The following is a 27636-nucleotide window of genomic DNA, read 5'->3' as shown; positions in this document are numbered from 1 at the left end:
TCTGGGTTCGAACTCCGGGCAGTCGCCCGCGGTCGACCCGCGTTCTCGGGCGTAGCGAGCCGATGGCGGCCTTTTAGCCTGGTCAACGATGGGGGCGCGAGAAATAAAATCAACCGAATAGAATTTTCGTTACAATATTAACACTTGGTAAATGGCAGCTCTAAAAAATATATATATACAAAAAACCTAAATATCGGTTTGAGCATCGTGTGATGAACATTTCACTGCTCAGTGGCACAGTTGGAAAGTGCTGCCCTCTGCTGCACGGACCAGAGGCCTACTTGAAGGGATATCGAGCGGTAGCTCCTTGACATCCGCTTCAGCGGGGCCCCGTTTTCGAACACGGCTCCGCGAGAGAGGTCCGAATGTTTTCTTTGTCACGTGGCGCGATGCCGACAGCACAATTGGGGATAAAATCAATGGGGGGATATTTTTAAAAATAAAAATTGTAATAAAACATTTGCCACAAAATCGTCGAGATGGATGGGAGTCTTCTTTTTTTTGACGTTCTAAGAACGACTTCTTAGAGGCGGGGAAGCAAGTCACCAACGCGCATCAAAAAAACCTCGGCACGCAAACAGCAAAAACAAATTCTCAGTGCAGTCTCTCCAAAGAACAAAAACATAAACAAAAAAACAACGGTACATCGTGCTCGAGGCTTGAATTTATCAGTGGCGACGTCAACCTGAATACGGAAGATCTGATGGTAAATATTAATAATAATACAATAAAAACATTTTCAAAAGGCTTCACAGCAACAACAGCTCTGGAGCTGTCCCCCCCCCCCTTCCTTCCGCCGACAGCGGCGAGGCGCGTCGCGTTGAGACGACGCCGCCAGTCGTCGTAGAGCGGCGCAGTCGTCATCGTCGTCATCGTCGTCATCGTCGTCATCGTCGTCCCCCCCCCGCCCTTCCGCCCCACCGCCCAGTCCGTGATTTGAGATGGGCGACGGCATCCGTCGCGCGTCGCCGCACCAACGACGCCGCGTCGAGTCCGGGAGTCGCGCCGCTCCTCGATCGTTGCTGGTGGCGGCGGTGACGCGGCTCGAATCCGGCGGGCCACCCCCGGTTAACCGCGCGGTGTGTGTGTTGACCGTACAGACGGAGGCTAAAGGTCGCGCTACGTCATTCGTTGAGTGTCCCGGCGTGACAGTCCAGATTTGGCAAATGCCTCCCGCCCCCCCCCCCCCCCCAAATAAAAAAGATTACACTGCAAATTACTCCACCGGGATCGCACACACGCGGCAGCAGTAGCAGCAGTAGCAGCAGCAGCATCGCTCCCCTCCACTACTGCAGCCTACGTCTGTTAAACGTACGTACGTAGGTTGAACTTCTTTCACACCGTACATGGCCAACCAACCGTGCTATTAGGAGGTGCGTAAACACGGCAGCGGCCTGATTTTGCGAGAGCCACGCGCGGCACAAGCGCCAGGTGTGAATACCAGATGGACTGAATTGTTCGCGACTTTCATTAATTGAATGGTTTAAAAATTGAAAAAATAAAAAAAAAGGCTCCACCCTTTTTCCGGCATAGAATACAGGAGGTGCTTAAGATGTCCAAACTCCAAATGGACACATTACGGGGTGGGCGGGCGTTGTCCGTTATTCACCTGGATGCTGCACATCCGCTGAGCCGCTTCACGGAGGGGGTTCTAGTCATACAGCACAACGCCACTTATCCGACCGCCCCTCCCCCCCCCTCCCAGTAGAAGCTGTCCCTGCGTGGTACAATGCGTACGCAGGGACAAACAAATATATACACGCACACGTGTCGAAAGCCGCAGCATCGGACGGGAGGGCGCCAGGGGGTGGCACGCGGCACGCGGCCGACGGAGCAGTCTAGATTTCCGTCTCGGTGATGGTCCGCGAAGGCCCGGGGGAGGTAGGCCGCGTCTGGCCCTCGATGACGCTGAGCCAGTTGGCCGTGTCGGCGGGCTCCGGCGACAGGATGTGCTCCCCGTGCTGCTCCTTCCACTCGCGGAAGCCGCCGGCGCTCATCTCGGCGCCCGCGCTCAGCAGCGTCTCGATCGTGCGCAGCTCCGCCTCCCGGGCCTGCACCGACGCCACAGCAGGAGCAGCAGTGGACGTAACGACCGCCACAGTCAATCTCAACCGCGAGCATCACCGCCACCATCACAAACATCACCATGACCGCCACCGCCGCCCATCGCCACCCACAAGCACAAGCGTCAACACCACCGCACGAGCATCAGGAACCGACACGACCCGCCGCGACGGCCGCCGTCACCACGGCAACAATCCGAGGAGCTTTACCGGTCACAATTCGGTGCGACGCACCAACCTCGTCGCGCCAACCTCATCGTGCAGCGGAGGGGGCTTAACGACAACCACGAGCGCCGCGTGGGCCTAACCCAGGGCTTGGCAACCAAAATAACAAAAAGAGCCATTTTTCTTCAATATCTCAAGAGCCGCAATGCCACGTGGTGAACACGAGATGGTGCCGCAAGGTTGCCGACCGCTGGCCTAGCCCAACATAAAATCCGGCTCACGGCATCGGCTGGCAAGACCCCGCGATTTAATTGACGAGCAGGCACAGGACGTGGGCACAGGTCATGGGCGCGGGGGACACGGAACGTGGGCACGGGACGTGGGATGTGGGACGCGGGCATGGGGCGTGGGACGTGGGACACGGGATGCGGGCAGGGGATGCGGGCCCCCCTCTGACCTGCAGCGTGCGGTGCAGCGCCTGCAGCCTCAGCAGCCTCTGGTTGATGTCGGGGTTGCGGCAGCGGCGAGTGAAGGACTGCCGCAGCTGGCTGGCGCTGCGATCCTTGCGCTCGGCGCCGTGCGGGAAGAGGTGCGCCCGCGACAGCGAGTGGTACAGCTCGTCCCAGCTGTCGTCGCCCGCCACTGGTGGGGGGCACGTGGCGAGGGAGGGTAGAGGGGGGGTGGAGGGGGGCGTGAGGGGGGGCGGGCGAGGGGGGGTGGGCAGGTAAGGCCCACTGAACTTCGTGGAACTTTGTAGCACTCAGTCTACGAGTGGCTCGCATTATGAAATGATTTATTTGACTTTCATTGAAAACTATAAAAGCATTTTTTTACTATTTTCATTTTAGCGGTTAAGGCCAACTGAGCTATGCAGCTCTTTTTCAGAAGCGACCTGACTATCACAAATGACAGCTCAAGGAAGTGGCTTATCGTCACGTGGACATTTATAGTGGCCAAATACTCTGCACGCACATTGTTGATTCTAAACGTGGAGGGAAAAACCAGAGGACCCGGTGAAAGTCGACGCTAACCCCGGGAAGAGAGAACATGCAAACTCGAAATATACAACAGGCGTCGGGGGTTGGGGTCAAACCCACGACCTCCTGTATACCAGGTGAGGTAGCTAACATCTCGCCACCGTGGCGCGAATACCGGCGGTGATCAGCGTTGACCAGTGAGAGTGGGGGGGGAGGGGCCCTGGGTTTGACTCCGGTGCCGTTTTCCGCGCAGCCTCGCCGAGGAAATCCTCGAGATTCTGCTTTTGGGGCCCTGCTGCCGAGTTTTTCGCGAGGAATTTGCCGCGGGCGGCGAACGAGCTACCGGCACCGGGCAACGCGATCGGCAGCTCACGTGCGGCGGAGCACAGAGTGGGTACAACCAGCCGTCCTCCAATCGCAGGGCTGGGACACCTTTGCCTTCATGCCGTTGTAGCTTGCCGACCCACTCGCACTGCAGTCTAAATAAAGATTCCGATTCTGTCCATTGCCGAGCGGGTCGCGGTGCGCCTGTCACCGAGGCAATGCTCACCAGGGGGCTCCACCACCCCACCCCCGCCCTCCTAACCTCCCCCCCGCCGTGCCGCTCCATCGCGGCCGCCCGGGGCTCCGCTCACCTTCGTCCCCGACCGGCGACGCGACCTCGGCGGCGGCGGCGGCGGCGCACGATCGGCGTCCTCCGTCGCGCGACGCCGCGGAATGCCGCGACTGAAGATCCGGCAGCGAGCCCACCCTCCAGCCTCCTCCTCCACCCGCCGCGGCGTCGATCTCCGGCCGCCCGCGGGTGACCCCGGCCCCCGCGGCCGCCCCCGGCCCGTGGCCCTGCCAGGAATTCCGGCGGGCGCCGATCGGCCTCTCTCCGCCTTCGTCGTCGTCGTCCGTCCGCCCGGCGCCCGCCTTCGGCGTCGGCTCCGCGTCGCTAGCCGACCGCGCGTGGCCCTGCTGCCGCTGCTGCTGCCGCTGCCGCTTCTGCTCGTCGCCGGGGCCGCCGCCGCCGCCGTGGTCGTTCTGTGTGGCGCCGGCCCCGACGCCGGCAAGCTCCGGTTCACAGTGGCCGCCGAAGAGCGCCTGCCAGGAGCGGCGGAGGAACGACGGCGTCGAGGAAACGGCGAGCGAGCGGCGGTCGGCGGCCGGGGAACGCAGGGCCTCGGCGGTGCCGGTGGTGGCGGTGCCGGTGGTGGTGACGTTGCTGGCTGGGGCAGCTGGCGGCGAATCCCACTGCAGCTGCTGGCAGGAGAGGCTGGGCACCGGGGATGCTAGGGGGCACAGCCTCTCGCACGACGGGTGCCGGATCTTGACGGGGCCCGTGGGCATATTGAGCACAGGCAGCTGTGTGGGCAAGAGGGGGGGCAGTGGGGGAGGAGGGGGGCAGCGTGGGGGGGGGGGGGGAAGGAGCAGTACACGTCTGTGTTTTAATCGCACATTTCCACACGGGGTTGGCTCGATGAAAATCGTCACTCCCCCCCCGGCCCCACACAGCAAATGCTTGGGCAGGGCCCTCCTGCAAAGGAGTCGTGAAACCCAGCAGGGCCCTCAGTGAGGGAGAGGTTCCCAGTCCAGGGATCGAGGTTACAGGCATAACATAACAACCGGCGTTCACCACCAAGTGGCGGTGACGTAACCACCGCACTTGTGCCATTGTGTGTGGTTTTACTCTCCAGCACACCTGTGTGCTGTACCAGTAACAAATTGGCACGTTTTGTGTTTCGTGACAAACCTTACCAATTGGCCGTGTCAGGTGGTGGCGGGTTTAACGACACGTTTATATTTACGCGACCTAACCCAACAACCTCGATTAACGCACGCGCACAGACAGACGCACAGACAGACGCACGGACAGACGGACAGACAGACGGACGCGTACGTGCGTCTACGTACGGAGGGGGCGCGCAGGACGGAGGAGGAGCTGCGGAGGGAGCCGTAGGCAGAGCCTTCCTCGGAGTCGTCCTCGCTCTCGCTCACGTCCGCGGCTGTGTGCACGGGTCATCGGGAGAAGACGCGCCGGGCCATTTGGACAGAGCGCAGCAACGCCATTAGAGATCGCCTGTCCCAGGGCTCGAACCCAGGCCCTCCGAAGGCACTGGCCTAAAGCCATCAGATACACCCAGGTACTGGGCTCGATGAGCCGCCATTTCAAGAGACGACCTGTCCCAGGGCTTGAACCCAGGCTCTCAAAAATATGTATTTAATGTCCTGAGGGATATCCAGATGCAGGACTCAAACTCAGGCTTGCAAAGCTGTTGGCTCCATGACCCAGTCATGTAAATGACACCCTACCCCAGGGTTCGAACCAAGGTTGTCAAAGGTTCTTAAAATCCAAGGTTAACCCCAGGGTGGAGAGCTCAAAGCCCACGCTTGCAATGGAGCTACTTCCACGACCCAGACTTTTTAAAGATGCCCTTTCCCGGGGGTTCAACCCAGGACCTCCGAGGATGCTGGTTGAATGTCTCTTACCCAGGCATGCCCCCACCCCCTCCCTGCAACTGATGGAGACCCTCACTGCCACCCACCTATTCACCCACCCACCCACTCACCCACCCACCCACCAACTCACCCACCCACCCATTCACCCATCCACTCACCCACCCACTCACCCAACTCCACCCACCCTACCTCACACCCTTCCACCCCCCGCCCACGTGATCCTGCGCCCACCTTGGTCGTGCCTCTCCGTGGACGGGCTGGCGATGGCCACGATGCGGAGCTTCTCCATCCACCTGGGGGAAAGAGCACAGCGGCCGTTACTGCCGAGCCTACCCGGGCAGGGGGGGGGGGGGGTGTAACCAAGGTGGGGGACCAGGGGATAGAGTCTCATATTGCAAGAGACGCCTGGGTCGTCACCGAAAATGGTTAGAAACGCCGTACAAGGTTGTGCTGCTCTTCGCAGGGACTTATCCCCACGTGCCCGTCCGTATGTCGTGGGTGTCTCTCATGGTAGCTCTCGTAAAAAAAAAACACTAAACAAAAACTAGACCAGCACGGTTTGGCTTCGTACGGTGCGAAAGAAGTTCAACATACACACACACAGCATGGTGGTTTGCTACGTACGGTGTGAAAGAAGTTCAACACACACACGTACAAGTCGTTCCAATTTGAAGGGAACTTTAGCGGAGCGCCGTTGTTGCCGCAAAGGATCCGCCGGGCAGAAAACCGGCCAAATCGCTGCCAAGGGTTTCCCAGAAATTGGGAGGCGTAATCCAGAGGGGCAGAGGACGATTTTGAAAAGCCCTGTCAGCTGCCCCCGCTGGCTTGTGTTCCGCTCATCAAATAACACCGAAGACGGGAGGACAAGGAGAAAGCACCACGCGTTTCGTACGCACTCAGAAATTTTTTTTCCTGACTTGTTTCAGAAACACTCGGTTTGCAGGCACCGATGCGTTGTTTGTAAAATGTTGAGGGTTGATATTTTTTGTTCCTCAAAATGTAGACTCGAGTGCAACCAAACGAACCCATCGTCATGCGTGGTCGTGAGACGCTCCCAAGAAGCCAAGGGCACATCACGGGAAGACGAATATTTCACAATACCAGAAGAGAGAGGGGAGAAACTGCATGCAAAGGCATTGTCTCGAGAGGTTTATGAAACATACTGTTACGCAACTGACAAAACATTTGACTTTTTTACATCTCACCCACTCACAACTCGCATGCACTGACCCACTCACTCGCCCACTCGCACATTCACTCACAAAATTGTTCATTCACCCATCCTCTCACCCACTCACCCCTCCATCCACAGACTCACTCACTCAACCATCCACTGACCCACTCACTCAACCATCCAGACTCACTCACTCAACCATCAACAGACCCACTCACTTACTCACGCATCCACTCACCAAATCGTTCATTCACCCATCCTCTCAACCATCCTCTCAAGCATCCAGTCAACCATCCTTCCACCCACTCACTAACCTCACCCATCCACTGACCCACTCACCTCACCCATCCACTGACCCACTCACTCACCCATCCACTGATCCACTCACTCACCCATCCACTGACCCACTCACTCACCCATCCACTGATCCACTCACTCACTCACCCATCCACTGATCCACTCACCCAGACACTACATGCTGTCCAGAGTGAGTGTCGTGCCATTACTGCTACTCTTCTGCAAATGGCAGAAAACGAGGGCGTTTAACGCCACTGGAGAAGACCTCAAAAGCTTTTGCCAAGGAGAGCAACTGCCTGCCGAACGGGGGTGGGGGGGGGATCCTGGGTAAAACCAGGACAGGTGGCGACCTCCAACATCTCCACCCGACTTCACCTGTACATATCCTCGGCGCTGTCGGTGGCGAAGTACAGGGGCATGATGCTCGGGTGGGTGGCCTTGAATGCACTGCGCGGACAGGGGAGGGAGGAGCAAAGATCAATCCGCTGCCGGACGAGGGCCTCCCTCCCTCCCCAAGCCGTCGTACACATCTCGCGACTCCCACGACGGAGAAATCCGCGCGACGCGATGCAGGTGACACCGCTCCGTCTCCGCGGGCGGACGCGCTCCCTCCGGCGCGTTTCCCTCCTTCACAACTGTCGCGGGTGGCTATGAGATGTTAACTACCTCGCCTTATATACAGGAGGTCGTGGGTTCGATCATGACCCTGACGCCTGCTGCTGTATATTTGGAGTTTGCGTGTCTCTCTCTCATCATCATCACGACGGCTAAGAGATGTTAACTACCTCGCCTGGTATACAGGAGGTCGTGGGTTCGATCCTGACCCTGACGCCTGTTGCTGTATATTTGGAGTTTGCGTGTCTCTCTCTCATCATCATCACGATGGCTAGGAGATGTTAACTACCTCGCCTGGTATACAGGAGGTCGTGGGTTCGATCCTGACCCTGACGCCTGTTATATATTTGGAGTTTGCGTGTGTCTCTCTCTCTCTCTCCCTGTGGCCGCGTGGATTTGCCTCCGGTTTTTCCCTCCACATTTAGAATCGACGTGCGTTTAGAGTGCTTAGCTGCTGTAAATTTCCACGTGGTCAGCCACTTTGTTGCGCTATCATTTACGGCCAGGTCGTTTCTTTAAAAAAAACAGCTCAAGTTGGTAAAATGAAAAATAGTTCAAAATAGCAGTCGAGTCTTGAACGCCGGTAACGGTCACCTGCGCAGATTGCCGCGCCGATCGGCCGTTGCTGTGTTTTCCGTTCGTATCCAACTCCCGATCGCACCGCGCGCGCCCTCTCTCTCCGCTTCCTCCGGATGCGGGGAAAACCTCACCGCTATCTGATGCAGTCGCCGCCGCCGCCGCTCAAACTCTTCGAGTGCGGCCCCCGCGAGCGGACCCGTCGCGAAACATCGGACGGCTGCATCGGCGTTACGAGTGCGAGGGGGGGGGGGGCGGTCGAGGTATAGGCGCGACGGTACGTGGGCCCTCGCTTCTTAGAGCGTGGGCGCCATTCCCAGTACGCCGGGTTTACGCTGCAATGCAGATCTCCCCGTTCGAGAAAACTTGTGCGCACAACGCAGAACGCGTGAGCCGTTACAACGTAGAGCGCATGCACCGTTGTAATGTAGAACGTGCACCGTTACAACGTGGAGCGCGCGGGCCACTACAACGTGAGCGAACGACGACGAAGTACTTTCTTGAGCCGCGTGGATGAGCGGAGCGATACGGCAACGCAGCAGCGGCGTACCCTCAAAGTCTCCTGTCCCGCCACCTCACCGCGTGGTGTGTCCGTCGTAGCGGCAGTACATCTCATCTTGCCGAACTTTATCGTGCTAAACGAGGACTCGCTGGAAAGAACTCCACGCCCGGACGGGACTATCAGCTGCGTGAGAAGAGCTGGGCACTGCTCGTTACAACCACGTGGCACCGTTGAGATGAGACTGACTTTTGTTATTTTTCTCCCTGCGATTTGGCGTCTTTAAGCGAGAAGCGGCCCCGGTCCGCCCGACTTGTGCATCGCCCGAACCGGCGCGCGACCCTCGCTCGGGATACTCACAACTTCCTGCGGCTCTCCAACGCCCGCTCGACCTTGAAGCCCTGCAGGTTGACGTACCCGTCGGCCTTCAGGTCCTGCCAAGACAAGAGCGCAAGACGCGACGGCGATTCACTCGTCACGCACCGAGAGCGCTCGCCGCGCGCGAACGTCGAGGGGCGTAAACCGCCGCGGCGAACAAAGACCGGCCACAGCGTCGCGCCGTCTGGAACGCTCTTCCTTTCGATGTGAGGAAGCCGACTGGGAGCTACGCACTTTTAAATCATCCAAGATTGAAAAAACACTAATTTCTGTAGAACTACTTTGTGCGTTGAGTTCATTGTCCCCACCCCCACCTGCACCTCCGATTGGCACGGTTGGCTACGTACGTCGCGCACAGGTACGCTAACCGCCTTCGTGCCAAGAAACGCAACCCGGGGTTTTGGTCTACAGTGGGTCAGGTGGCAAACCCGAAGGGTCAATGCAACGGTGGCGAGATGTCAACTACCTGGCCTGGTCAACAACCATCTAGACTGGTCAACAACTACCTCGCCTGGTCAACAACTACCTCGCCTGGTCAACAACCACCTGCCTGGTCAACAACTATCTCGCCTGGTCAACAACTACCTCGCCTGGTCAACAACCATCTAGGCTGGTCAACAACTACCTCGCCTGGTCAACAACTACCTCGCATGGTCAACAACTATCTCGCCTGGTCAACAACCATCTAGGCTGGTCAACAACTATCTCGCCTGGTCAACAACTATCTAGACTGGTCAACAACTACCTCGCCTGGTCAACAATTACCTCGCCTGGTCAACAACTATCTAGACTGGTCAACAACTACCTCGCCTGGTCAACAACCACCTCGCCTGATCAACAACTATCTTGCCTGGTCAACAACTACCTCACCTGGTCAACAACTATCTTGCCTGGTCAACAACTATCTCGCCTGGTCAACAACTACCTCGCCTGATCAACAACTATCTTGCCTGGTCAACAACTACCTCACCTGGTCAACAACTATCTTTCCTGGTCAACAACTATCTCGCCTGGTCAACAACTACCTCACCTGATCAACAACTATCTTGCCTGGTCAACAACTACCTCGCCTGATCAACAACTACCTCACCTGGTCAACAACTATCTTTCCTGGTCAACAACTATCTCGCCTGGTCAACAACTACCTCACCTGGTCAACAACTACCTCGCCTGATCAACAACTATCTCGCCTGGTCAACAACTATCTCGCCTGGTCAACAACTATCTTTCCTGGTCAACAACTACCTCGCCTGGTCAACAACTATCTTGCCTGATCAACAACTATCTGGCCTGGTCAACAACTATCCTTCCTGGTCAACAACTACCTCACCTGGTCAACAACTACCTCGCCTGGTCAACAACTATCTTGCCTGATCAACAACTATCTTGCCTGGTCAACAACTATCTTTCCTGGTCAACAACTACCTCACATGGTCAACAACTACCTCGCCTGGTCAACAACTATCTTGCCTGATCAACAACTATCTTGCCTGGTCAACAACTATCTTTCCTGGTCAACAACTACCTCACCTGGTCAACAACTATCTCGCCTGGTCAACAACTATCTTTCCTGGTCAACAACTACCTCACCTGGTCAACAACTATCTCGCCTGGTCAACAACTATCTTTCCTGGTCAACAACTACCTCACCTGGCACGGTTGCCTACGCGCGCGGACTCACGGTCTCACGGACGACTCACGGACGACTCGCGGGCGACTCACGTTGCGGTGCGTGTACCAGTAGACGGACGACCGCTGCAGCACGAACCAGAACCTGTTCCAGGACGGCTTGAAGAAGCTCTTGATCTGCTTCTTTTTCCACACCCAGCCCTCCAGGTCGCCCGCCCCGAGGTCCTTGCAGGAAATGCGGCGCCTGCTCATCTTGGTGGCTGACCGGTTTACACGACGACCACAAACGGGGACAGCGCACGCGCGCGGGATCAGAATTGGTTTGACGCGCGGTAGGCTCACGAGACCAATATCCATCACGAAGGGGGGGGGGGAGGGAAGGCGGGGGAGGGGTGTTATATCGCGTTGGATATTAATACGTCGTTAAACCCGCCACCACCGCGCGACACAGCCAATTAGTTTACGGTCCGTCACGAAAACGAAAAGTGCCAGCCAGTTGATACTTCAGCACACCGGTCATGTGCGCGTTGGAGAGCAAAGCCACGACGTTGACAATTCGAGTAGGGCGACGTTTCGCCGGTGATGACAACAACAACCAGCTGCATCAGGCGATTTGCCAGGGATTGCGAAGAAGCCTCTGGTCTTAAATGGCGCAAGGTGATGTCATCACTGTGAGCCTATCAGGTGCGAAGACCAGAGGGTGGTGGTTAATGTAATCACATAAATTACACTGCGTCATGTTAATCTGAGAACATGCAGTTCCTATTACCTGCTGGGTTAGTCACAGTTAATCAACATGCAACAGATCATGATAATGTGAGAATATGCAGTTCCTATTACCGGTTGGGTTAGTCACAGTGAACATACCTGTCAACCCATACTGTTTACCCGCATTCTTGTACGGGGGAAATTGAGTTCAGGTCCATACGGCGTACAGCCGTTTCAATAGGGGCAAAAAAATAAGTCTAATTTGTTTGTATTTCTCCCTTGTGATGGGATTTTGTAGGATAAAAAAGATTTATAAGGGCACGGGGTAACCAATAAGGTCTGAATTTGGCTGTAATAAGGTAGGGCACAGATAAGGGGTTGACAAGTATGTGCAGTTAATCAACACGCAAAGGATTATGTTAATCTGAGAATATGCAGTACATATTACCGGTTGGGTCTGTCACAGTTAACCGACATAGCGTGGATTACGTTAATCTGAACATATGCAAAATAAGAATCTTTATTAATCCTGCAGAAGGAATTCGATCCACAGATCTCCAGTATGGGCACAGGGGTCAACAAGTTCACACCAACAACAACAACAACACACAGCTCGTTTTGTTTCTTTCCACCAAAAAAAAACCAAGATAGAAAAAAAAACCGGCCTAAACAAATAGTACCGCCACGTTACTTTGCGGCCCGGGCGACCGAGACAACCTGGGACCGCGGTGAAACGGCGACGGCGATCACACGCTACCCTTGCGGTTCCGAAGGGCTTGGTTGTTGGAAACAACGGGGCGAGTTTCTTCACAGCCCCCCCCCCTGCCCACACCACCCCTACCCCCGGACCCCACCGCACCCAGCAGAATCCAAGCGTGAACACCGCAGCCGGTCAATCGGCAGGTCGCGCGGGTCACTCCCACCTCGTCCAAGGACCGACCGCCTGTCCAACGTTGGGACCAAATAACCTCGGCGGGGGCTTTGCCACCAGAGCTCCCTCTGACCGGCGGTGGCCGCGAGCGGGGGAAATTGCAGGGGCTGCGCCTTCGCCTCCTTGCGCGACGGAAGGCGCGAGCAGCCAAGCTCGACGCGAAACGTTGAGCTGGCTTGCTCGCGAGGGCTTGTCGACAAGTGAGGAGGAGGAGGATGATGATGTTTTTGCGCACAGGAAGGTGTGTTGGGGAAATGATGGGGAAGGAGGGGGCGCCACGGGGGGGGGGGGGGTGGAGGGGGCGGTCGTGGGGGGGGGTGGGGGAGTTGTGCTTTCTAAAAGTCGCATCCGTCGCACGCGATGTTGACCTGTCCGCCGGGGCACCGTCGCTGGTGGCAGCCAAATACTCTGAAACGCGTGACGCCGACCTAAACGTGGCGGGGAGAAACAAACCGCAGGACCCGGAGAAAAACCCACACGACCACGGGGAGAGAGAGATAGAGAGAGAGAACACGCAAGCTCCAAATATACAGCAGCAGGCGTCAGGGTCGGGATCGAACCCACGACCTCCTGCATACCAGGCGAGGTAGTTAACATCTCGCACACCGTGGCGCCCCAATCCACCCTGGCTGTAACTCCGGCGCGTTATTTCCCAACATCGGCCACCGTCCCTGCCAGCCACGATGCGCGTCCTGCCGATGTCATTCACCGACGCGTCGCGCCCTCCGACCCCCGCGCTCCCCTATCGGTCACTTCGCAACGTAATTGCAAAGCGTGCATTAACAACATGGCACCTCCGATTAGCACGGTCGGCTACGTATAGCGGCAGAAGAAGTTCAACGTACAGGGACTCCTCTACTTACGAACGTTTCGACTTACGAACTTTCAGAGATACGAACAAACCCGTATGTCCAGTCGCCTGTTTGGACCGAGAGTCGTACGTTCAACCGCCGCGCAATAGATGGCGGTGGTGGCATCTACATCTGCAGAACATGGAGAACCAGTGGCATCTACATCTACAGGAGATTGTACAACTTTTAAAGCCATTAGTGTACACGCCGTACAACGTGTTTGCAATCGACCGGAGTATAGTTGGACTTACGAACAAATCGACTTACGAACAAGACCTCTGGAACCTAACTCGTTCGTAAGTTGAGGAGTCCGTGTACACACGTACGTACATACATCCACGCTCACCTTTTCCCTTGATGTGGTTCTTGTTCCTCATGTGAACATTGTTGGCAGCCTGCGACACAACAACAACAAAAGGTTATAAACCACGACGCGCCATCACCGACAGCAGAGAGGGCGCGTTTTTGGCTAAAATCTACCGGGTGGTATTTTCGCAACAGCAGCAATAGCAGCAACAACAACAACAGCCGCAGCAACAACAACAATAGCAGCAACAACAGCCGCAGCAACAACAACAATAGCAGCGAAAATAAAATTTCCACGTGGCTTTCATTGACGTGTAATTTCATCTCGAGCAATGTTACTCTTAACGATCACTGAAGAGCCTGAGTCACATTCGGTCGCATTCCAATCCGAGGCTTTGCCGTGAATAATAATTATCATAACTATGATGATGACGATGATGATGACGATGAACGACGATGAACGACGATGATGAAGAACAACGATGACGGTGACGACAATGATGATGGCGACGATGATGATGATGAAGAATGACGATGATGATGGTGACAATGATGATGACGACGATGACGACGATGATGACGATGACGACGATGATGATGACGGCGACGATGATGAAGATGAAGAATAATGATGATGATGATGATGACGACGATGACGGCGACGATGACGACGGCGACGATGACGACGACGACGACCGATGGACGGCGAGGTTTCTTACAAAGGCTTCGGCGGTTCCAGAGAGAGGCCGCAGGACCGAGGGCAAGATTTCCTGCGGAAGAAAGCGCAACAACAACAAAAACGCAACGACAAAAAGTAAACCATTTGCAATCGCAACCGACCATCACCGCGTTGAGCCGGCACTAAGGCCAGCTGGGAGTGGGGAGAGATTACCAGCACAGCCACACGGTAATCAGACTTTACCCAGCGTTCGATCCGCATTTGGCTGGTAATAACACAGCAGCTCTGCGTTTGGCTTTGCACGTCTGCATGCTGAACTTCTTTCGCACAGTACCGGGCCAGCCGTGCTAATCGGGGGGGGGGGGGGGGGAGGGAGGGGTGTTATATACTGTCGCTCTGCACGCTACGAGGCGGGTTGACTTTGCTCAGCAAGGTGAGAACTACTCTCAAAGAGACCAGGATAGAGGAGGAGTCTCATTTGCAAGAGTGATCTGGTGGTGGTGGGTGTTGGTGGTGGCTGGGGGCGAGCACGTCACCAACATGACAAAAGTAAGAAAAAAAGTGCAGCACCGAAGCAAAGAGAAACGAGTGCCAACAACTCACACCGTGACGCAACGAGGGGAAATGTAAAAAAAACTGCACGGGCACTTCGCGATGCTCTGCTGCCGCGTACTCACGCGAAACGGGCATGCGGCACGGCCAGACAGCCGCACGAACGCTCCCCGGCGCTCACACCCCTCGGCCGTTCCACCGAAACCCGCGGCGACGACGACGGCTCCGCGGCACGGCACATCGGCACACGCGCGGGGCTCCGCACGGCGCCACTTGCAGCGCAGCGTCAACGGGCGGCGGCAGCGGTCAAATCACCGCGACAATATCCGGCTCTCTCACCCGCCCCCATGGGGGTGTGTATGTGTGGGTGGGTGGATGTGTGTGGGTGGGTGTGTGGGTGGGTGTGTGGGTGGGTGTGTGGGTATGTGGGTGTGTGTGTGGGTGGGTATGTGGGTGTGTGTGTGGGTGGGTGGGTGTGTGGGTGTGTGGGTGGGTGGGTGTGTGGATGGGTGGGTGTGGGTGTGTGTTGGTGGGTGGGTGGGTGGGTGTGTGTGTGTTTGGGTGGGTGGGTGGGTAGGTGGATGTGTGGGTGGGTGTGTGTGTGGGTGTGTGGGTGGGTGTGTGTGGGTGGGTGTGGGTAGGTGGGTGTGTGGGTGGGTGTGTGGATGGGTCGGTGTGGGTGTGTGTTGGTGGGTGGGTGTGTGTGTGTGTGGGTGGGTAGGTGGATGTGTGGGTGGGTGTGTGTGTGGGTGTGTGGGTGAGTGTGTGTGGGTGGGTGTGGGTAGGTGGGTGTGTGGGTGGGTGTGTGGGTAGGTGGGTGTGTGGGTGGGTGTGTGGGTAGGTGGGTGTGTGAGTAGGTGGGTGTGTGGGTGGGTAGGTGGGTGTTAATGTAACGATGGCCTGGCCCACGAGCTGGGCTCGGGGCAAGCCACTGGGAGGTTGTGGCACTTTTAAATCATCCGGATTGAAAGCTCATGTCTTCAGAACTGCTTGTTGTTGTGTTTAGTTTCTTGTCCTTAACCCCCCACCCGCCCCACCGCACCTCCCGATAAGCACGGTTGGCAGTGCGAAAGAAGCTCGACACATGCACGCATACAAAGCGGGGTTCGCGAGAGAGGTTATGTTTATATTTGATTTGCTTGCGTGGACAGCGCGCATTCCCGTTCAGCCGATGGGCCGGCCGTTACCACACGGAGAGATTTGCGGTGGCGGCCTTGGCTGCCGTAGCAGCAGCACCGAGGGATGACGGACGACAAAACAAAAACGTGAATTCTGCAGAGAACGAGTGGAGCGAGAGTCCTTTAAAAGGGACGTCGCGCAGACTAACGGACGAGGCATGGGACGTTTCTTGCCTGTATCAAAATAAAAGAATAGGTTTTTACGTTTTCTGGCAAATTAAACAAATGTTAAGATGTTAAAACTCCAAACAGAAACCTGTTTCACGGAATCCTGTCTGCGTTAACCACACACGGTACTTTGTGGTGAACACGCAAACAAAAAAAACGTGTTTTGATAATATATGCATTCTTTTCTTGATTTGAAGCTTTCGTGAAATGCAGGAATCCATACTCTTTGGTTCTTTCGGTAAAGTCACGTAGGTAGAAAAATTAAAATGAATGACGGACGCTTGTGTTGCGCCCGGTCTCTGGTGTGGACCAATCCGTTTCAAAGACAATGCACCGAACATTATCAGAGCATGTTTTTTGTTTGCAACACTACCGCCCCCCACACACACACAATCACACACACAGACACACACAATCACACACACAGACACACACACAGACACACACACAAACACACACACAATCACACACACAGACACACACACACAGACACACACAGCAGAGGTCACGGCCTGGCCTCCTTCCTCTTTGGAGTGGGGTGACAAACCCCCCCCCCCTCCCCCCGAAGAGAACCCCCAAAGGTGCACTGCAGTGGAGCTTCCTGCCATTCTGTGAGCCCTGGGGTTTTCGTGTTGCTCAATGGCCTCCCCTTTCTGCAGAGCACTCCCAGAGTTCAAAGTTCAGTCTGGCCGGCGGCCCCGAGGGAGGAGGCGGCTAAGGGGAGTGGTGGGGGCCGATGTGGGTGATCGCCCCCTCGCACCCCTAACTTAAGAACCCCCCAAAATTGCGCAGCGGAACCCCTCGAAGGTTTTTGGTTCCAAGAAACCGGTCGTTAGGCGAGTACAGCAAATGCACGTGAAAGGCTTGATGCGTTCCGATAGCATCGGAAGTTCCCCTTTTTCACCCTAAAAAATGTACTTTATAATATTTGAACAATGGATATTATTAAATAAAGATAACAAGAACATTATAAACACGAAATATTAATCGAAACGCGATTCATCGATGCGTTAGTTCATATTTGCTGTGCCTACAACAGCCCGTCGTTAACAGGGGAATGGTCGGTAAGCGAACACATTGGGTTCTATGGAGGCACTACACTACACTATACACTACACTATACATTGCGCTCCGTGGAGGACCATTGTTAAGCGATTAATCGTTAACAGGTGTGGTCGTTAAGAGGAGTTCGACTGTCTACATTATTAATATCGACCTGAGAGAAATATATTGAATCTTTTGTTGCTGTAATTAACGGAGGGCTTTATTTATACAAAAAAAGTCTGAAATGTTGGGTTCCCCGCCCTGCACGCAGCATCCCTTGGGAGGTTCATGGATTCCGTCGTTCCTGGCCCGGCCGTCACGACCGCCACGGTTCACGCGCCGCGCCCTCTACGATCGCATCTGTCCGGGGTCCGCTCCCTTTCTAACGGCCGGCGAGCGGCTGGGCCCGCCACCTGTCCCCGCAAACCTAACCCCAGACATAGCTCTGCTTCAGCCTCGGCCTATCGACACCATGCAGTTTACCGCGATAAAGTCCAATGCTATAAACCACCGGATCCCGGTTACAGCTCGATTCCTGCTGCTGCTGCTGCCGCCACATGAACTCCGATGACTCCGCCGATTGCCGGACTGGACCGACCCGGTTAACCCCGGGCAGGTGGCAACTCTAGGCTACGACCAAGATAAATTTCTTCCCCGTGTAGCCTTAACGGACTCTTGGGGCAAGTGCTGTTAGCGAGCGGCACCTACGAAGGCCGGCACGGCACACGAAGGGGGTGGGATGGCCAAGCACCACGCCCGTTCGCCTTTGTCTCCCTAGTGGCTACGTTTACACGCCACAATAAGTACTCATGTGAATCTGATGGCGTGCAGAACGACAGCGGCGTTTTAAAAAGGGTGCAATGTTCACGCGGCTATTACGTGCGAAAAACCGCACGAGCGCAGCGCTGCACATGAACTTTCACACAGCGCGCCTTGGACTCGGAAGCCCGAGTTCGATTCCAGGCCACGATTAACATCGGTGGCGAGCGATATCTGGATCTGGCCGGCCCCCATCCCCAACCCGCCCACCCCCCCCCCACCACCCTCCCCACCACTTCCCCTTCCTTCATCTACCAACACCGGTCAATGTGGTGAAGTATGGTCAGACAAACACCACGACCGACGCGGCACGGGGGGGGGGGGGGGGCAAGCCTTCATCCAGCAGTGGATCAATAAACGGAGCGTTCACTGCGGACGCTCTTTAATTGTAACAATTATGGACCCAAACAAAAACAAAAATTGGGTGTGTTTTATTTATTTATTTTGTTGACCCAGGGGGTGGGGGCCGCATTGAGCTCGAGCTCTTTAGCAAGTGACCCCGGTGGGGGCTGGTGGGGGGTGGGGGGGGTTGCGGAGGGGTGGAGGGGGTTGAAGGAGGACGCAGAGAAATGAAATATTGAAAAACGAAAAAATTACGGCGAAACTACTTGAAGAGGAAAACGCATTGCGGTGCAGTGCGGGTCCTCGCTTTCACGACGTCACGTACGTATGTTGAACTTCTTTCGCACCGTACGAAGCCAGCCGTGCTAATGCATTCCTGGAAATTCCATCGTCGTACAAATCGGATCGTCGTCGGAGTGAATCGGATCGTATTTTCCGATAGACAGTTCGAAACGTCGCTTGCCGATGTGTTTTATCTTCTTCTTCCTTTCATCGGCCGTATCGAACAGGGTGTCATAGGTGAACATCAACGCAAACACTCGAAAAATAACAAAAACGCTTAACCCCAAGTCACATCGGTAGGGAGCGAACTCTCTCCACTCGAAAAAATGTGTTCGGAGCAACTTCGGGAAGCTGCGTCGTGAATCGATCCACGGTGGCATGATAGCAAACGTCGTAAAACGCGGGTCGTCGTAAGCCGGAGACCGCCTGCACTTATCCTAAACATCCGTTCAGTCACGGGAAATGACACGGGAAATAAAACTGGCGAAAACAAACGGAGGGGGGGGGGACGCACCAGCGCAGCAGCAGCCGCCATTCGCCACTAAGTAGCGGTGATGCCACCACGGCGCTTGTGCCAGGCCAGGTGCACTTTGAGGCCACGTGATAGGTCACGGGACAGACCCAGCAGGTGCCATGGGTTGACTAAGATGACTGGGCAGATGCAGCAGCTGTGCCCCCTACTGTGCCAACTTGCCGCATGTTAGCTGCCCGGCGCTCCGCTCATTGTTGTGAGCATCACTCCTCTACCCACCGCTGTTGTTAAAGGCCGACTGCCTCCAACTGCCCAGGAGTGTGCTTCAAGAACCTCCTCCAAAGAGGCCGCTGGTACCGGTCTTCGGAAAGTCCACTCAGCTCCGCATCCTCCCGAACAACCTCAGTCCATCTCTTCCTAAGCCTGTGCCGCACCCACTTAGCACCCTCTATCCAGCTCAACAGAAGCTGCTTGGGTATGCGGTGGCTGGGCACGTGGGGGCTACATGACCCCCACAGACACGCACGCACATGGCCGGTCGGGCGGTCGCGAAAGGCAACACAAACCTGGCTGACGTGATGCTCGCGGAGGCTGTACATTCTGAACCCGAGTCGTCTTCTTCTTCACCGAAGACAACGACGACGACTACGACGACGTCGCGTTCGCACCCCCAGCCACGGAACCTCGTCACGAGATCGCGGAACGGGAGACCGCCCTCGCCGCTCGCCCACGACGGGTCGCGGAACGTTGCAGCGGAGGTCGAGCGTTTGCTCACAAGCCCCTGGGGCTCGCCGCGGTACATCGTAGTGGTGGGGGGGGTGGGGGGGTGGGTGGTGTGCGACAGCTTCCCTACCCTGGGAGTTCTCTCGCTTTGGTGGTCAAGAGGTGGACTTTGCCCGGTCGTTGGGCTGCGGTGATATTTTCGTCAAACAGGTATTTTTACGGCCCCCCGGCTTTCAATCGAATGCCGATGCACGGGGCCTGTTGAACTCTGGACGCCGCTGGCTGATCTGTGCCCCTGCACCTTGCCGTGGCAATAAAAGCCCCGGAGACACCAACCGGTTTGCGGGTCTCACAGCGGTCTTTTACAGCCGAGCCCTGCAATTCCACGCCCACCCTCCCTCCCTCCCCCCCACACCACACCCCCCACACCTCCTGCATCCTCTCTTTGTAATGGCAACACCGCTATCAGGTGTGCTGCCTCGCGCTGTCTGGAGGGTGGGAGCTACCACTATTTTGGATGTCACGGTGGCTAGGAGATGTTAACTAGCTCGCCTGGTATGCAGGAGGCCATGGGTTCGATCCCGACCCTGACGCATGCTGCTGTATATTGGGAGTTTGCGTGTCTTTCTCTGCCTGTGGTAGCGTGGATTTTTCTCCGGGTCCGCCGGTTTTTCCCTCCACACTTAGAAACATGCGTTTTAGAGTATTTGGCTGCTATACATTTCCACACAATGAAAAGCCACTTTAATTGGGCTACAATTTGTGGCCAGCTCGTTTCTACGAAAAAAACAGCTATATCGTTTTTTACAGCGGTAGTCTACAAGTGTTTACGTGCACATAACGTGATCAATAAAATAGTTATATGAGCAATATACAGTGATCCGTTTATAAATACCCCACTGCTCCTCTGACTCTCTCAGCAAGGGGGAGGGTGAGAGCGAGCGTTGTTAAAGCGATCGCTCCGCATCTCTATGGGATCCAGAATCTTCATTTGGACTGGAGGAGTGAATCCGATGAGCTATGAAGCTCTTTTCCCCACGTGTCCAAGAGTACGGGCGGGTCTCACAGCGGAGCAGAGCAATGGGAAGGTGGTGGGTGGGTGGGTGGCAGCATGGGTGGAGATTCACGGACAAGTGCCGTTAGCGAGTAGCAGCACCTATGAAGGCCGGTACAGGCACGCGAGGGGGTGGGTGGCCAGCACCACGCCCGGCCGCCTTTGTCTCCCCTAATGGCGATGTTAACACACCGCACCCAGGTACTCATTTGAGGTTGAGTCGGCCTAGGGGAAGCCCAGGACCGGTTCAGATAATCGCCACTGTTGTGTTGGCCGCGAGTGGGAACCGAGCTCGCGTGGCCGGGTTCCAAAGCGCAGCGTAGCGCTGACCGAGACGCTACCGCTCCGCTGACGCACACGCTCACACACACACACGCTCACACAAACGCTCACACACACAAAACGTCCATTCCGGGGGGGATTTGTCCGCGATTCGCCGAAAAAAGGGAAAACGATTGGCCAAATAGTGTCGCGCAAACAAACGGAGAGGCAACCCCACGGCAAATGCCGCGAGCACGGAGACGTTGCCGGTGCGGCGTACCGGTGAGCCGTCCGCCGGCCAGTTTCCACCACAGAAAATACGTGAACTTTCTTTAAAAAAACTAAAAATGCGTCATCATCACTTCTTATTTTCGATCACACTGTTTCACCAGAGATTGGCCCGACTCACCGCTGCCGCCGGTGTCTTCGGTGTTCTCTCCGCGTTTTGCCGTGACCTGTAAAACAAACAAACGAGGACAAGCCGGTATTCAGGTTGTTCGAGCCAAGACAGGAAGCCATCAAGCCTTTATGTTTGCAATGTGTGTGAGCGCCGCGCGTGTTGTGTGCGTGCGTGCGAGGTAGCGGTAGCGTAGCGGTTAGCGCTGCGCCACAAACCCAGCGACCCGAGTTCCATTCGCGCTCACGGCCAACACCAGTGGCTATTGTATGAACCGGACCTGGGCCTCCTCCTAGGTCGACTTGGCCTAAAAATGAAAATTTGGTACGGTGTGTAAACGTCGCCACTCGGGAAGGAGGCCAGGACACGCCGGCTTTCGTAGGTGCTCGCTAACAGCGCTTGCCCCAAAAGTATGTTGAGGCTATACGGGGGGGATCTTTGTCTGTGTTGGGGGGGGGGGGGGTTTGAGGGGGGAAACTCACACAAGCCATGTCAAGGCAGCTCATTCGCTCGCAACGAGTAGCACCCAACAGCAGTTCCCCCTAAGTCTCAAAAGCACGGTACTGTAAAATAATAACAAATGTAATCATAAAGGGAACAATTTTATTCTGCAAAAAAATGTGGGTTTTACAGTAATTCGACACCCCATCGGCTCTCGTTTCCTCTCCAGGCAAGAATGCGGGAACTTCCACGTTGCCGTCGCCACCGCCGCACAGACAGCGACGACGACTCCGCCACCACCACCGCAGACTCGTCGCAGAAACCGCAAAGGAAAGGCCACACGCCGTTGAGTGCGACGCGAAAATGAGCTCCATCCCGTCCCCGGTGGAGTTTGCGGTGTGTCTCTCTCTCTCCCCCCACCGTGGTCGCATGGATTTTTCTCCGGGTCCTCCGGTGTTTTTTTTTCCCTCCCACGTTTAGAATGGACGCCGCGCGTTTAGGAGTAATTTTGGCTGCTACAGATGTCCACGCGATAAGCCACTTCTCGTTGGGCTGTCACTTGCGACAGCAAGGTCGCTCCTGAGCTCAATGGGCCTTACCTGGTCAAATAAAACATTTTTTGAGTTTAGTTTATTGTTGGTAGCTACCACGTGTCATGTAAACGTGAATGGGGGCAATCTACGGAGAAAGGAAAAGCAATGTTTCATGTCTGTCCCCGCACCTCCGATTGCTACAATGCAGTGCCAAAGAAGTTCAACGTACGTGTACACACATGCGATGTCTGGCACGATGGCATCATGTGGTTTACTCACACTGAACGATCGTTGTCAGCTCCGGCAGTTTCATCCTGCCACACACGAAACAGGAAACATTGCATTTAGAAAAGAATAATTATATATTTTAAGTACAGTTTCTCAACCACGGGTGCGTTAACCGTAGAAATGCTACGCACGGCCTGTTTCACTTTGGTACGTCAGGGACCTTGTGAAGTCAAAATCAGAATATTTATTTATACTGCAGGAAGAATTCGATGAACCATGAAGCTCTTTTTTACAGACGTCCAGATGAGGGGCACAGGGTCAGAACATTTACAACAGGCAATACAAAAACAGGACAGGGGTGCAAAGTATAGGAAAGGTAAGCAAATAATCAAATAATATTTATATATATATACAAATAAAACGGAACTATGCTATTTCGCAAGAGTCGGCCGATGTGTGTCGGCCACCACCGATTCTTCAAGTTTGAAGAACCACACCGCAAGTCACTCAATCGGAAGCGACACGGCAATTGTCGCCCCCCGTCCCCCATGAAGCAGAACCCTGCTGAAAAAGAGTCTACGAGGCTCACTGTGGCCTTCCTGGGTAATTATAGATAGGCCCGATGGCCCAAAACCAGCGACAAACGGCACAATAAAAGTTTGTGAAAGATAAGACTGATTGCACGTTTCTTGAATCGACTTAAGGTTATTATTATGATTACTTTAAGAATCTTGACTTAAAGCTTTCGTGACTGCAGATATTCATATTCTTTGGGTCTTTCGGTAAAGCCACGTTAGATAGAAAAAATAATAAAAATATCACGACTTTTGATCGCAGCATCTGATGACGATTGCTTGTGTTGCGATCGAAACGTCGTGATATTTTCAGAATAATAAGAGCTCCAGCGGAAAGAGATGATGACAACGATGGGAAGAGGGAATTGAAAAGTGTAGCAGTGGAACAAGAGAATAATCATAGAGAGAGAGAAGTGTTTAAAAAATTTTAATACAAGGTGCAGACCTCCCCATTGCACCAAATAACCGCCGTCAACCACTAAGTGGCGGTGACATCATCATGGCGCTTGTGCAATGCTTGTGGTGCATGCACGTACAAGCAGAGGCGTTTGTCAATCCACTGCTGGATGAGGACCTCCCCACGCCTTATGGCTCGTGGGGGTGACTCGAAAACTCATTTTGAAACACTAATTTCTGTAGAACTGCTTTTTGTCTTTCGTTCATTTTCCTTCCCCCCGGCATCTCCGATTAGCACGGCTGGCCACGTGCGGCGCGGAAGAAGAAGCCAAACGTACGTACGTGCACACGTGACCAAACATCGCCGCGCCGGTCGGTGCGGCGTCGGTGAAAAACCCACGACGCTCAAGTTTTGGGTTCGGTCCTGAAAGTACCCACCGTCGTTCCTCGCCCTTCAGGGCCGACGGACGCCTCCGACGCTAGGCCCGGGGCGACCGCGCCGTGGCGTTCCGCGGGCCCGGGTCTCGTGCCGTCTGAAGCTCCTGGCAACAGAAGGCATCAGCGCTGTCAGTGCCCGCTGGGGCATTACGTCATCGGCGAGATCTCACCTCGTCTTAGTTTAAATTCACACCGCGCCTTCGCCGAGGCTAACTGAGCTGGGCTGGGGGGCGGAGGTGCGGGCGGTGGCGCGGTTTGCCGATGCTCCTCCCTGCCCCCCAGTGAATTCCACGTTGCACGACCACCAACGGCCGGCCCTGACTTAATGTTCCGGAAGAAGCGACGTCCCGCAGACAGCTACGGATGTAAACGAATTTTTGCCCTTCAATTTAACCTGAAAGTGTTTGAAACAATAACAAGAGCTTTAATACGTAGGCTTTCGCGACCAATGTTATTCATGATGGGTTCACAGTGATGACATCGTCTTGCTATATTTAAGACCGGAAGTAGGTGGATGGCTTCACTATTCTAGCAAATCGCCCGATGATGCTGAATGTAATTACCAGCGAAACGTCGTACCACTCAGATTGTAAATGTTGTGGATTTACTCTCCAACACACCGGTGGGCTTAAGTAGTCAACTAATCGGCGCGTTGTTTACGTGACAAACCTTACTGGCTGTGGCGGGCGGTGGAGGGTTACGACACATTTATACTTACGCGATCTAACCCAAAAACCTATATTATAAACAACGGTTATCATAATAATACTAATAATAGCAATTTACAGCCCTTTGTCAATGAACTGCTGAATGAATGCCCTCTGTGTGTCGTGTCAGTGGTGGAGATTGTTTGTGCGTACTTTATCGTTTGGTTTTTGTAAGCTTTGTCAAGCGCCTTGAGTGAAGGCGCTCTATAAATTAGATAAGATTAAACAAAACACTATTTTTTTTATTTGATCAGGTAAGGCCCACCGAGCAATATAGCTCTTTTTCAGAAGCAACCTGGCCACAAGCAATAACCCAATGAAGTGGCTTATCATCATTTGAAAATTTATAGCAGCCAAATACTCTAAACGCACGTTGATTCTTAATGTGGAGGGAAAAACGGGAGGACCCGGAGGAAAATCAACGCGACCACGGGGGAAAACACGCAAACTCTAAATATACAGCAGGCATCGTCAGGGTTGAGATCAAACCCACGACCTCCTGTATACCAGGCGAGGTGGTTAACATCTCCTAGCCACCGTGATGATGATGAGAGAGAGACACGCAAACTCCAAATATACAGCAGGCGTCAGGGTCGTGATCGAACCCACGGCCTCCTGTATACCAGGCGAGGTAGTTGACATCTCCTAGCCACCGTGATGATGATGATGAGAGAGAGACACGCAAACTCAAAATATACAGCAGGCGTCAGGATCGTGATCGAATCCACGACCTCCTGTATACCAGGCGAGGTAGTTAACATCTCCTAGCCACCGTGATGATGATGAGAGAGATACACGCAAACTCCAAATATACAGCAGCAGGTGTCAGGGTCGTGATCGAACCCACGACCTCCTGTATACCAGGCGAGGTAGTTAACATCTCCTAGCCACCGTGATGATGATGAGAGAGAGACACGCAAACTCCAAATATACAGCAGGCATCGTCAGGGTCGTGATCGAACCCACGACCTCCTGTATACCAGGCGAGGTAGTTAACATCTCCTAGCCACCGTGATGATGATGAGAGAGAGACACGCAAACTCCAAATATACAGCAGGCGTCAGGGTCGTGATCGAACCCACGACCTCCAGTATACCAGCCGAGGTAGTTAACATCTCCTAGCCACCGTGATGATGATGAGAGAGAGACACGCAAACTCAAAATATACAGCAGGCGTCAGGATCGTGATCGAATCCACGACCTCCTGTATACCAGGCGAGGTAGTTCACATCTCCTAGCCACCGTGATGATGATGAGAGAGAGACACGCAAACTCCAAATATACAGCAGGCATTGTCAGGGTCGTGATCGAACCCACGACCTCCTGTATACCAAGCGAGGTAGTTAACATCTCCTAGCCACCGTGATGATGATGAGAGAGAGACACGCAAACTCCAAATATACAGCAGGCATTGTCAGGGTTGAGATCGAACCCACGACCTCCTGTATACCAGCCGAGGTAGTTAACATCTTGGCATGCTATTCCTTTGCTCTGCTTGAACCATGGTCTTGGAGAGTTGGTGCTGCTGCTGCTGGTGCGACCACTCAGTGAGACGACATACCTTCGTGTTCGAGAATTTTCTCCGGCATCCTGAAGTCAGCTGGCAGTGACTGGTGGTGGATGAGGCCTGAATAGACACGGGACACGTTTTAGATTGCATCTCTGATGAACTGCACCTCGCTCGACATGGAAATGGCTTTTATTCCAAGTGGGATGTTTCCCCAAGCCATTTCAGCCTGCGTCATCCACATTGCAACCAGAAGCTCCAAATTTATTGTCGAATAATATCGATTGCATGGGCCGCCTTGTTTACGCTAGCTTGCCCAGGAATGCTTTATTTAGACTTTATTATCTCAGCTGGTTAGGCCCAATGAGTTAGGCAGCTCTTTCACAAGGGGGGTCCTGGCAAGTTGTCGCAGTAGGGCAGCCATCATCGCCAATTAGGTAATTCAAGAAAACACCGTCGTTCACCATCATACACCACCGTTCTACCGAACCACCATCATTCACCGTACCAGTTCACAAAACCACCATTCTCCACCATTCACCACCATTCACCAGCCTTCACCAGCATTCACCAATACCACCATTCACCGCCGTTCACCGTACCGTGGTCACGGGCACTACCGCCACCGTCGCCGCCGCAGCCTCCGCAGCCGACGCCCCCTCCCCGGTCTCCATCCCGGGCCCCAGTAGACGCTCCGTCCGGCGCAGCGCCGCGGCTGAACGAGCGACTCCGGCCGCGCTCGTGCCGGCACCGCTTTCGGTCGGCCCTCGGCGGACTTGGCGGGTGAGCAGGAACCCCCGCGGTGACGGTGGCGGTGGGGGTGAGGTTGGCAGTGGGGGAGAGGGTGGTGGTGGGGATGACAGTGACGGTGGGGGTGGCGGTGGAGGTGGCGGTGGCAGCAACAGTGGCGGTGGCAGCAACAGTGGCGGTGGCAGTGACGGTGGGGATGGCAGTGATGGTGGCGGCGACGGTGGCGGTGGGGGGTGGCGGTGGGGATAGCAGTGACGATGGCAGTGGGGGTGGCAGTGACGATGGCGGTGGGGGGGGCGGTGGGGATGGCAGCAACGATGGCGGTGGGGGGTAGCAGTGACGATGGCAGTGACGGTGGCGGTGGCGGTGGGGATAGCAGTGACGATGGCGGTGGGGGGTGGCAGTGATGGTGGCGGTGGGGGGTGGCGGTGGGGGTGGCAGTGACGATGGCGGTGGGGGTGGCGGTGGGGGTGGCAGTG

At 55.0% G+C, this 27636-nt stretch overlaps 1 protein-coding gene across 1 annotated transcript; it reads right to left on the bottom strand.

Annotated features, from left to right (window-relative positions):
* Positions 1 to 637: 637 nt before the first annotated feature.
* LOC144735826 (interactor protein for cytohesin exchange factors 1-like) lies at positions 638 to 27407 on the bottom strand. Its single transcript, XM_078618357.1, has 15 exons — positions 27010 to 27407; positions 26462 to 26527; positions 24194 to 24297; positions 22836 to 22870; positions 21595 to 21640; positions 14331 to 14381; positions 13652 to 13700; positions 10909 to 11075; positions 9169 to 9242; positions 7494 to 7565; positions 5879 to 5940; positions 5102 to 5193; positions 3841 to 4552; positions 2686 to 2870; positions 638 to 2051 (listed from the first exon to the last, which is right to left on the bottom strand). Exons 2-15 carry the CDS (start codon positions 26487 to 26489, stop codon positions 1839 to 1841), a joined length of 1890 nt encoding a protein of 629 aa, XP_078474483.1. The 5' UTR covers positions 26490 to 26527; positions 27010 to 27407; the 3' UTR covers positions 638 to 1838.
* Positions 27408 to 27636: the final 229 nt, after the last annotated feature.

The sequence above is a fragment of the Lampetra planeri genome, chromosome 57, assembly GCF_965212315.1.
Source record: "Lampetra planeri chromosome 57, kcLamPlan1.2.h2, whole genome shotgun sequence".
In the NCBI taxonomy this organism is placed as follows: Eukaryota; Metazoa; Chordata; class Hyperoartia; order Petromyzontiformes; family Petromyzontidae; genus Lampetra; species Lampetra planeri.
Note: the sequence above shows the minus strand (reverse complement) of the source record. Positions and strands in the feature narration are given on the sequence as shown.

Excerpts from the sequence above, each read along its gene's own strand:
- LOC144735826 (XM_078618357.1), bottom strand. The coding sequence starts at position 26,489 with ATGCCGGAGAAAATTCTCGAACACGAAG. Across the intron at positions 14,382-21,594 it reads CGAAGACACCGGCGGCAGCG|GAAATCTTGCCCTCGGTCCT; the intron begins GTGAGTCGGGCC and ends TTTCTTCCGCAG. Across the intron at positions 9,243-10,908 it reads ACTGGTACACGCACCGCAAC|GACCTGAAGGCCGACGGGTA; the intron begins GTGAGTCGCCCG and ends TTGTCTTGGCAG.